An 11,474-nucleotide genomic window follows, 5' to 3' on the forward strand; every position below is an offset into this window, starting at 1 on the left:
ATATGGATGCACACACACACACACACACACACACACACACACACACACACACAATTACCTTCTGTGAATGAATGCCAATTTAGCGAGCGTGCATTCCATGACATTCCATGACAAAAATCTAAATTGAGTCCGAAACACTTTATAAAACTATGATTTGATTATTTATCATGGCATTCAGAAGTACTGCCCCTCAGATTTGACTTACTAGAGGAGGGTCCATTTTAATTTGGAACACTTTTTACCTCACTAATGCAGCCATTTTTCTAAGACTTTGTATTCTAAAATAAAGTTGTTTTGTAATGGAAAACCCTAACTTTAACTTCCCCTTTAGTTAAGAGCGTCTGTTTCCAATTTTTCAATTCCTCATGGGTTTGGCAAAAACCACGCAAAGTAGCTCTAACGGCCAATCCGCTGGATTTGACAAACTGTGTTTGATTTTGTTGACAAGTTCAGGAATGCTCTGAATCATAAGGCACAAGGCTGCCCTTACCACTACCCTCTTTGAGAACAATTATTGTCTTCCAGAGTCGCGGCCAAAACCAATTCAAAAGACCGCTGTTCAGCAGCCATCTTCTTTGTTTTCAAGTACCACAGAACCGTTGCAACTCTGCCGTCCTTATGTTAAGCCCGCCCGACTCTGTACACGATGTGCTTGGCCTGATCACAATTTGTTTTTTTTTTAGCTCGCGTACAACGGAGAGTTGCTAGACTGACCCTGACTGCAAATTAGAAGTGTCTAGATTTCTAGGCTAACCCAGTCCATCTGTAATGGACAAAGGCAACACATTCATTCATATCCCTTGCCCACAACTACACAGTCTTTTCATCTTTTTGCCAGGCAGGCCAGAATTTCTACTGAAGCTGTGGTCCGTGGCGATGTTACTAAGTAGCCCAACACACACGCGCACTGACACACACATTAAAATAACGCAAGACAGCATCCCAGAAAAGTTCAAAGTTGTTACTCACCCTTCTTGCACACGTATACATTGTGATGGTGCCAGAGCAGTGGAACAGCACTTAGAGCTTTATAAAAAGACCCCTTAAATGCCCCAGCATGCCCTCTGGCTCTGATGAGAAACCACCAGAGAAGCCTTTTGGTTGTGCTGCTCAGCCTTCTGAATGCGCTCATCAACTTTAGTGTGTGAGAGTGTGGGTTTGTCCTGTATGCAATGCTAGAACTAAAGGATTTTGTGCTGAAGTTACTTTTAGAGCTTCGGCTTTTAGGGCAGGTAGTATCTATCTATCGATCTATCAATCTATCTATTTATCTATCGATCTACATTTATGTATCTATTATCATTCTAACTAATCTAAATCCATCTTCATTTATCTTTCTAACTAATCTAAATCTATCCTATTTATTTATATAATCTATCCAGTATATTTGATTTATTTAGAGGAATAACTACAATGTTTGGCTGCTGGGTAGCTCTGTGTGTCTAATGGCCTTGAGGATTTGGAATTAAGATGACAGTGATTTGTTGCCCCCTCTGATCTGTGGATGCCTGACATATGGTAGAGATTGCCTAAGGGAAGAGGACTTCATGAACTGTGTTCATAATGGTTTCTCATTATCCACAATAAAGGCCGGACACCATACAGTAGGTTTACTCAAATTATAGCTGTTGTGTTTATCTCTTTGTTTTGTTTTTAAGCTTCTTTCATTTAAATGTTTTAGTATAGTACACCGATTCTATAAAACATGTATCAGTTTTTTGTTTTGTTTTTCATTTCAAAAGGCCCTGCTTCAAATTAGTAATGACACTTAAAGCTTTCCGTGTGTGGTTGTCGAAAAAAGATGGAACTGAGCACTTAAAGTACATGACGTTGCTGTAGAAAACACACTGAACATTAAGTACGTTTTCCTAAAGAATGAGAATCCTAGTAAAAGACAGCTGTTGGTGATGAAAACCAAAACAATCAACCATTAAATTCTACATTTAGTAACAAAATGGATTCTTTCAGTCTTCGGGTTTCCTTCATATTGTTCAGTGGAAACTGACCTTCTATTTTTGGTGTCTGTCTGCCCTGTTGAATAAAGGCTTTATGATAGACTTTTCTCCATGCATCACACATCACCTCCAGCCTTGTTGACCAGATGTAGATTCATCAAAACTGTGTCAGTATTATTGGATTAGATTGAGGCAATTTTGGACTGTAATGTTTGTCACCATCTGTGTGTGTGTGTGTGTGTGTGTGTGTGTGTGTGTGTGTGTGTGTGTGTGTGTGTGTGTGTGTGTGTGTGTGTGTGTGTGTGTGTGTGTGTGTGTGTGTGTGTGTGTGTGTGTGTGTGTGTGTGTGTGTGTGTGATAATAAACATGCGAATGTGTCAGAAGGGTTGGCCCCAGAGGCCTATCATTTCTTTCCCCACCATGAAACATTCTACACTTCCACCCGGGCAATCTGAATTATAAATAAATCACCAGGCCTTGTGCTCTGAATCTCCATGTAAATGTATGCTTGTCAGCCTGGTTGGCAAATAAGGCAGTTCCGCCCGCTGTTGCTAATGTGTCTGTTGTTATAGATCAACATTATATTACCTTAGCCTCTCGGAAAAAGCTTTGCCATCCAGATCCCACATACTTTGTAGCTACAGATGAGATAGACATAGTGATGAAAATACAGTATGACAACGTGACTGAGTCTATGTCCATTTGTAAGGTTTGATGTTGCAGAATGCTGAGAAACGCCATCACAAACTATGAAACTGATTCTAGTGCTGATGGACTTTTTTCCTAATAGCTGTATTGACTGTAGAGTTCCTGGGTATCAAGCAGGCAACTTTGATTAATAGAAATGCTTAGCATGCATTGCAACATTACTGTAAAGCCAGGGGGTCCCAAAATCACAATAAAAATATTGCACAGAGTGTAGTTAACACTGTACTGTACGAAGACAGCGATGGATTATAATTCAGAATAAATAAACATTCCATTTCACAAAATACACACTTCACACTGTAGATGTACCTTATATGTGTTGTAACATTTTGTGTGCATGTTTGCTGCATGACTTCTTATTCTTTTCTTTTTTAGGACAACGATGTGAGAATCATCATTGGCCAGTTTGACGAGAACCTGGCATCCAAAGTCTTTTGCTGCGTAAGTCCTCAGCCTGCACTCCATCAAATATGCCAGTCAGTGTCTTGCCAGGCTATAGCAAGAAGTCTTTTGTTTGATTTTAAATTGGTTCAGTGATTGGCCAGGCTGTAGTTCTTCGTTAGCCTGCAGCTCCCTTTTAAGTAAGAATAATTAATTACACATTAAATTTATCTCCATATATCATACTGTATTTCATGCTGTTACATTGCCTCAGCCTCCATTTTTTTTTTTTATACCCCTTCCCAGGCGTATAACCTAAACATGTTTGGCAGTAAATACCAGTGGATTATCCCCGGCTGGTACCAGGGCAACTGGTGGGAGCAGGCCAACAGCACCAACTGCACCACCAAGAAGCTGCTCACAGCCATGGAGGGATACATCAGTGTGGACTTTGAGCCTCTCAGCGCTCGCCAGATCAAGGGCATCTCTGGCAGGGTGAGGGACACCCACTGATGTACTTCAGAAGAGTGTTTGTAGTAACACGTAATTAAATGTGTAATGAGACTTAAGTTTGATTTAAAAAAAAAAAGTGAGTCAGATACATCCAACCTTAGTTTTAATGTTATTCCACAAAGACTGGATGGTGGCCAGATATGGTCAATTTATGCTGTTGATTGAATGTACGAGTGTGAGTGAATCGTGAAACATTTTGGTTCAGTGTTGTTGAAGGTATTCACTTAATTGTGGTTTAGTTCTGTAGACCAGAACTGAAAGTTTAATGATTTTGTAAGTTTTTATTTGGTGCTCAATTATTTTAACATTCCTGTGGCTGTAACCTGAAGTTTTCCAGTGACTGTATAGATACTATGTGGAGACAAAAGAGAACTTTCTCCACAAAAATCCATCTAAATTGCATGTATTTAAACCAGAGATCTTAACCAAAATCAATGAATTTCACACTGCATTGCCCAGCACTGATGCTAAAACAGCATTTCCAGTAACTTTGCATCTCAAATTGTGTGGAAAATAAACCATTCTTGGACAAAGTTACACAAATAATAGTTAATATGACATTCAACATTAATGCATTTTCTAAGGAAAAACAACAAATTAAAAAAGTGAGGAGATGCACATTTTCTGGTTTTGATCTCTTCTCATTTACCTCAATGTCAGACGCCTAAGGATTACGAGAGGGAGTACAGCCGTGAGCTTCAGCAGAAAGGTGTGGAGGCCAGCAAGTTTCACGGCTTCGCCTACGATGGGATTTGGGTTATTGCTAAAACCTTGACTCGAGTGATGGAACTGCTTCGGGTAAAACAACGGCAGAACACCTTCAACAACTTCACCGTGGATGACCGCGAAGTGGGAAAAATGGTGTTGGACGTGATGAACGAGACCAACTTCTTTGGTGTTACAGTAAGTTATGCAACAGATTGCCATTTTTTTTTTTTAAATTGATTTAAAAAATGGCACATTCTTACACTGGAAGTTAAAAGGGGTTTCTTTTACTTCACTCACTTTCATAATGTAGACTGAGCCATCAGAACACCCACTTAGTTGTCTTCACTTAGTTGAGATGTGCGAACACAAGGATACTCTCCAGACACTAACATACTGAACATGCACATGTAAATGCAGCAAAAAGGTTTATGTTAATATTGATGAGGTACTTACAGTAAGGGAGAGGAAGAAAGACACTCGAACATACAGTACATATGCAGATACAAACATGATTTAAAGCAGCCCATTAAAAACACCATCAAATAAGTTGTTTCTGCTAAAGTAGCATCTTTTGGGGAAAATTCAAACATCTAGCTGTAAGTGTCCATGCATATGAACTATGCATGTTCAGTATGGTGTGGGCAAATGTCAGAACAACACATAGAGGCATTAATTACTGCTTTGTAAGGCTGGAAGCTTGTTTGCAGAGAAGACTACTTAGCCATCCTTGTCTCTGTATGAAGCCTAAAGTGGTGTCATTTGGTATTGCCAACTCACTCCAGTGCATTCAAGATTGATCTGTGTGTGCATACGTGTGTGCGTGCTTACGTGCGTGCGTGTGTGTGTGTGTGTGTGTGTGTGTCCAAGCTCAGTCTCACTTCTTATTGAGCTGTTACAGGATATCTCTTGTTCCTGTGTAAAGGCCACTCCATTATTTGAGATTACTCTGCTGTTCCCCCCCTTTACACAGCCAGTAGGCATGCAGGGCCTTACAGTAAAGCAGAACATTACTCATAGGGAGAAATATTGGCTATGCTGAAAAATTACAGAGGTAGCATTCAATAAATATTCTGCATTGACTGAATGTGAAGGGGTGAAAGGTTAAAGTCAAGGTGAGACATAAGAGAAAGGGATAAAAGATAGAAATACAGATTATAATAAACTGTATTTATCAACAGAACAAGAGAAATGGAAAGAGAGAAAACGCCTTGGAGAAAATGCTTACAGGCAACTGATTTGTTTTATTGTGAGGTCCTTTTGGGGTAACGCCCCTGGGGGTATATGTGTTGCAGCACTACTAAATCGTCCGGGTCGTCATTCCTCACCCATCTACTCTTACTTCTCTCAGCACACACCCACTCGGGGCTGCTGATCAGGCTGACATTGAGTCTTTCCTCAGAGACTCAGAGTTGAAGCGCTGCAGGAATATTGATGGCCATGTATGATTTTATTCACGTTTTACTCCAAGCACACAAATAGATGACAAAGTCCTTTTAGGTTGTTTGGATAGGCTAGCAATTTTATTCTCTTCTTTCATATAAGGAGTGACTCATAATGATCCTCCACATGTAGCCATGAGTGGTGGAAGAAGTACTCATATTCTTTATGTGAGTGTATGTACTAGTGATGCCACAGTGTAAAAATACTTCATCACAGTTAAAAGTCCTGCATTCAGATTTTTACTAAAGAAATTACAGAAGTATGTGCCTCATATAATTAAATCAAAAGTAAAAGTCTTCATTATGAAGAAGTGAGGTATTTGTACATTACTTAAGTAAATATACGTCATTGATGTCCTACTTTTTGAATGAGTGTGAAGCTTGCTGTCACAAAGTAATGATGAGGTGATGACGTAAATGATTAAGAAATGAGCTGCTTGATTTTGAGATTTTAGAGTCTACAATTTTGAAATTACAATGAGTGTTCATTTGACATAACAGAAATTATCTCTATAATGACGTTTTTATTTTGACAACCACAATCCTCAATGGAACAAAAGCAATCTGATTAAAAATATTGTGCATGTGGTAAAGAATTATATTGTTTACAGACAGCTGCATTGCATAAAAATTAAATGTATCTTTGTACAAAAAGATTTAAGATAATTTGATTGTAATAGCTGTGTTTTTAAGGGATTACTTGAAATAAGATCAAAAGTATTCCCTGTGTGTAGCACACACTTTGCACACAGAATCTTCCACCCACACATGACAAACAAAGACATATCAAGGCACTTTCCCTTAAACACTGCATACATCTTTTATGCTATTTTTGTGTTCAGATTTAAAAAGTGGCTATTAAAGAAAGTTGCTTGATTTGCTTTTGAATTTTAATGTCGTCTACTGGTTTTCCAAAAACTGGAAGTGCCAGTGAAATGGCAAATTGCTGGTTACCCTTGGTTTAAATGCTGTATGTGCATGTGTACTTGATCATACGGCATCTTACCCTGATTTGAACCTTGTGTCTTTCCTGATTTTGAGATTTTATGCTATGTGTTTGCTGTGTAAACACACAGGTCTCATAGGACCAAACCATGTCCATCCTGCACTGATCTCAGTCCTGTTGCTGAATCCTTGGCAGACACAGCTGCAGCAGCAGGAGAGTGATCATTGAGGGCTCCACAGTATTGATCTGGCTGCTGTCAGGGCCCTAGAGAAGAAGGCTGACATTAGCTGGGAGAGACTTTTAGAGCATAGAGAGTGCAAATAGGTACACTGGAATTCACCAGGGAAAAGACAGCATGTTGTGATTGAGGATGACAAGTGTGTCGGTTTGCTTTGCTGTTTTTTTTATCTGTGGCCAGTGGTCATCGTGTTGGTATCAGTGTCTTTCTGGGTAATGGTGAGTAGCACAACCCGAGGCTTGACTGTCGCCTCAGACAGACACACTGAGGTGAAATACGGGGGAACGTTGTGTGCACATCTGTTTTTCTCTGGTAATGTGTGTGTGTGCGCATCAGTTACATTCGCATCCACTGTGTTCCCTCCTCAAACCCTGAAAGCCCAGAGGATGTCACACCTGCAGCCCATAGACTGACATTTCATTTGACCCCAGCACACCTGTCACTGACAGTATTCTCACCTCCACAGACAAAGTGATACCTTGCCGTCTCCACCGCCTCACCTCAGAAAGACACATCCACACATGCACGCCTAGACACAGTAATTGCTCCATCAGCCACCATTGTGACTCAGATCTAAACGTCCTTTTGAATACTAGACAAGGGACAACTATCTGGATCAATACACACCAGTGAGGTTGCCAAAGCTGCAGAGGAGCATGATACCTTGTTGAAAGAGGCTTCTCAGTACCTATTTTGAATATTGGTCAATGGAGGTTAATTTAATCGTTGTAACTCAGGCATTTTCCAATTAAGAATGCCAGAGTCAGTGGCTCTGCATATGATATACTTTTGCATATTCTTCAAACTGTGTATAAACTTGAGAACAAATTGGGGGCTGGTAAAATAAATACACGCCATTTCAATAAGGGCTCTGACAGCTCCACTTTTGCTGATGTGAAGCAATGAATGTGTGCAATTATGGTGGCAATGCTAATGCACAGCGTGAGCATGATGGTGCAGCTACTCCAGAAACCTGGATACATGTACTCCTATTACAGGTTCAAGTCAAGTTCCCCTTTTTTCAACCCACATTGTCTTACCATGTTTACACACCACAGTCATCTGAATGTAATACCTAACGAGCTGAACCGAGGTGCACTGCACTGTCCTACTTACACTACAGTCATAATTGCAAAGCGTATTGTAGGAAAGAGCAGTGTGTGACGAAAGGAAGCGTTGACCAGTTAGATTGTCACTGTGGTGTGAAATTGTTAGCAGAGGATCTGCTGTACATCACCATGGTAAAGGCAACACTAGAGATCCCTGGGTGGCCACACACATGCATCATCAGGGACACAGAAATGTACGTAAGCATAATGTGACAACATATTAAGTGCATACACATTGACATGCGTGCACGCACAAACTAAGACACACATCAAAGATGCCACACAAAGACTGAGATTCAAACAGAGGGGTGGGATCCTGCTCTGTAACTTCAAAGCTTGCCATCTTTTTGAGGCAAAATTGGCTCTCCGGCGTCCTTCTCCATATTCCCCCTCTGTTTTTTAATCAGCCAATGCAAAGTCTGTCTGTCTGTCTGTCTGTCTGCCTGCCTGCTCTCACCTGTTTTTTAGGCAGCCAGTAATATGTAAACCCAGTTAAATGTGTAATTAAGGAGCTCTGTAAGCAGATGGTGGGCTGAATTAATTGAACACTCTTGGTAGATGAAAAGGAAGAGAGATAAAGAGACAGAGGGAAGGAGAGAATAGAACAGGAGAGAAATAGACAGAGAATACATGGGAGAGATAATAAGGTGACAAAAGCCAAATTGATTTGAATATGTCTTACGATATAGCCACAAAGTTGAATTGCTTTTGTCTATCTTGTCTACGTTTTCCAGGCGCTGTCTGGCTTGAAATTGCTTGTTTTGCTCCTGTGGAGTTTAAATCAAAGATGTTCAATTGTTTTAATTTTTTTTCAGTGGTTGGACTGATAAATGCACCTTTTTGGTAATAGAAAAATATTCAGAAATAAATACAGTCATAGTTACATTTACTGACCACTACACACTTTTCTGCAGCCAAGTATAAAACACGTGATTGCCTTTTAAATGCTTTCTGAGCCCAGATTTGTACCAATGCTGTGTGAGCAAACACAGTTAAGTCAGTCAGCCTTGCTGACCTCATGTTGTTCCAAAGATATTAGTAATGAATTGGCCCAAAGATAATGTTTACCTTCTATAAACAGATCAATTTTGGCCACTTCTAATCAAATGAGATGCAGTGTGTTCAGGAGCCAGGACTCTGCCCTTTGCCTGCTAACTCTCTAGTATCAGGAAAGCACTGTGCATAAATTTAGTTGGGCTGAGCTCCTGTTTTTTTACTACTGAAATTCGCTTAACTGCTCTCGCTGTATCTTCCTCAGCAGTTGTTTTATAACTTAAAATATGAGCACTTATTTGATTTTCCAAGGATTCAGGTTATATTTTCTTTTTTCAGGGCCAAGTCATGTTTCGGAACGGAGAGAGGATGGGCACAATAAAATTCAACCAGTTTCAAGGTATGTGTGATACTACTACTACTACTACTACTACTACTATTACTACTACTACTACTACTACTACTACTACTACTACTACTACTACTCCTCCTCTACTTAGATAAAGCTTTCTTGATTTTCTTTTCAGGTTTTGCATATTTATTTGAGGGCTCCTGTGTATATACTTTTACAAACCTTCACTTTTATTCTGAATGTATAACATTGTTTCAAAACATCAATAACTTTGTTTTGCCATTTTGATGTCTGTCACACAAACCTCCAGCCATACACACACTTGCTCTTGACGTGACTTCACTAATTCACTGAGAAATGTTGCAGGATTACCCGTTTTTGGAGAGCCACTTAAAATCTTTCTCAAGCCAGAAGGCTGTCGCGGTTGATGTACCAGTACTGATAATGGATCCTGACCAATAGAATTTAGGAAAAACATGCGGCAGAGTCCTATACAATACCTGGGAAAGGGAGGCTGAAGCATTTGAAATCAGAAGCGTTGTACTCACATTTATCTTATTAGTTGTTTTTATAGAGAGGATAGTCATTATTTGCATGACTGCAAGGGTTGTTTGTCAGAAAAACATAAAATGTTGTTATTGTGAGGAAAGTCCCACAAGCCTTTGCGTATGGAGTAGCATGTCCTTTCTGTGTCTGTGTGGGTGCAGGTTAGGTGAATCTTAGTCTCGCTTTGCCAGACCCTCCTCCAAAACGCGCTGAAGGCTACTCCACATAGCATTCGGGGATGGGAGGAAAACGTGCTCTGGTTTAATGGTTCTTTCTTTTTTCAAAGATTATTTTTAGGCATTTTTGGCCTTTATTTGACAGGAAAGCAGAGAGAGAGGGGGAATGACATGCAGCAGAGAGCCGCAAGCAGGAGTCGAACCATGGGCCCACTGTGTCAGGAGTAAACCTCTACAAATGGGCGCTCGCTCTACCAACTGAGCTATCCGGGCGCCCAGTGGCATTTATTTAAACCAATCAGTCGTCATGGGCAGTGCTAAGCTCCGCACAGAGCTGCTGCGAAATAGTTGTGCAAGAGAAAACTCAGATTGGACAGATAGTTTAGCTAGCTTTCTGGATTTACCCTGCAGAGATCTGAGGAGCAGTCAGCAAAAGTCCTCATTATCCACCAAATAGATTAGGGTTAGGGTTAAAATTCCAACACAAAGAAAATAAAAGGAAACGGAAAATACATGCATGCCGCGGAATTTCCTGCGGCACCAGAGCAATCCCGGAAATGGAACGTCAAGGATATGGACTAGGTAAATTTAAAACTTGAAAGTGCAAGGCCCGTGGTGCTTAACTGTGCTTGATCTGCTCTGTGGTGACTGGATGTATTTCTGGACTGTCAAGGTTTGTATATAAAAAAATGCCTTAGTACTCTCTGTCCACATAGCATCATCCTGAGGTTGTTTTTTAGCCAGCAGTTCCCGCTGAGTGAGAATAACCCAGAGATTGCATCTTGATGCGGGGGATTCCCAGCTCCCAGGCTCCCCAGACTGTATGTAGCACTCTGCATGGTGCTGTTCAGTCCTCTCTGCCTGACCTCTTATCTTCCCCACTGCAGAAGAGCTTGATCCCTTTGGCTGCGTGTGTGCGTGCGTGCGTGCGTGCGTGCGTGCGTGCGTGCGTGTGTGTGTGTGTGTGTGTGTGTGTGCATGCTAATGCTCTTACATTCCAGGGTCAGGGGGTTTGACAAAAAAGAAGACCACATATAATTTATACTCATTCATATATATTAGTGCTGTCAGTTAAACGCGTTATAAACAACGTTATTGACAGCGTTAACGCAAACCCATTTTAACGGCGCCAAATATTTTTATCGCAAGATTAACATTCTTTTTGGCCTAGAAAACTTTGTAGTTTTTTTCCACATGCTGTTGCAACAACTAGTAACGTTAGAAAAACTACAACAAAACACCGGATCTAGCTAGACCGGAAACAAAACAACAGCCATGCCCACACACTTGGTTAGGCTTGCGAGCCGGCGAAAAGAGTAGTAACGTTTTGAGCAGATGGCGAGCGCAAGATGTCAAAATGGATGCCAATAAGATTAAAAGTTGCCAAATGGTTCCATTGACAAGACCAAA

At 40.6% G+C, this 11,474-nt stretch overlaps 1 protein-coding gene across 2 annotated transcripts in view; it reads left to right on the forward strand.

Moving 5' to 3' along the window:
• The window catches only part of gabbr2 (gamma-aminobutyric acid (GABA) B receptor, 2), a 183,418-nt gene that overhangs the window by 99,624 nt on the left and 72,320 nt on the right, over positions 1-11,474 (forward strand). For both annotated transcript variants that reach the window (XM_032534941.1, XM_032534940.1), the window contains 4 exons: positions 3,039-3,104; positions 3,351-3,539; positions 4,218-4,460; positions 9,330-9,390. In XM_032534941.1, coding sequence (XP_032390832.1) covers positions 3,039-3,104; positions 3,351-3,539; positions 4,218-4,460; positions 9,330-9,390 — 559 coding nt within the window. The remainder of the gene's footprint in view (positions 1-3,038; positions 3,105-3,350; positions 3,540-4,217; positions 4,461-9,329; positions 9,391-11,474) is intronic.

The sequence above is a fragment of the Etheostoma spectabile genome, chromosome 14 (genome assembly GCF_008692095.1).
Source record: "Etheostoma spectabile isolate EspeVRDwgs_2016 chromosome 14, UIUC_Espe_1.0, whole genome shotgun sequence".
Taxonomy (NCBI): Eukaryota; Metazoa; Chordata; class Actinopteri; order Perciformes; family Percidae; genus Etheostoma; species Etheostoma spectabile.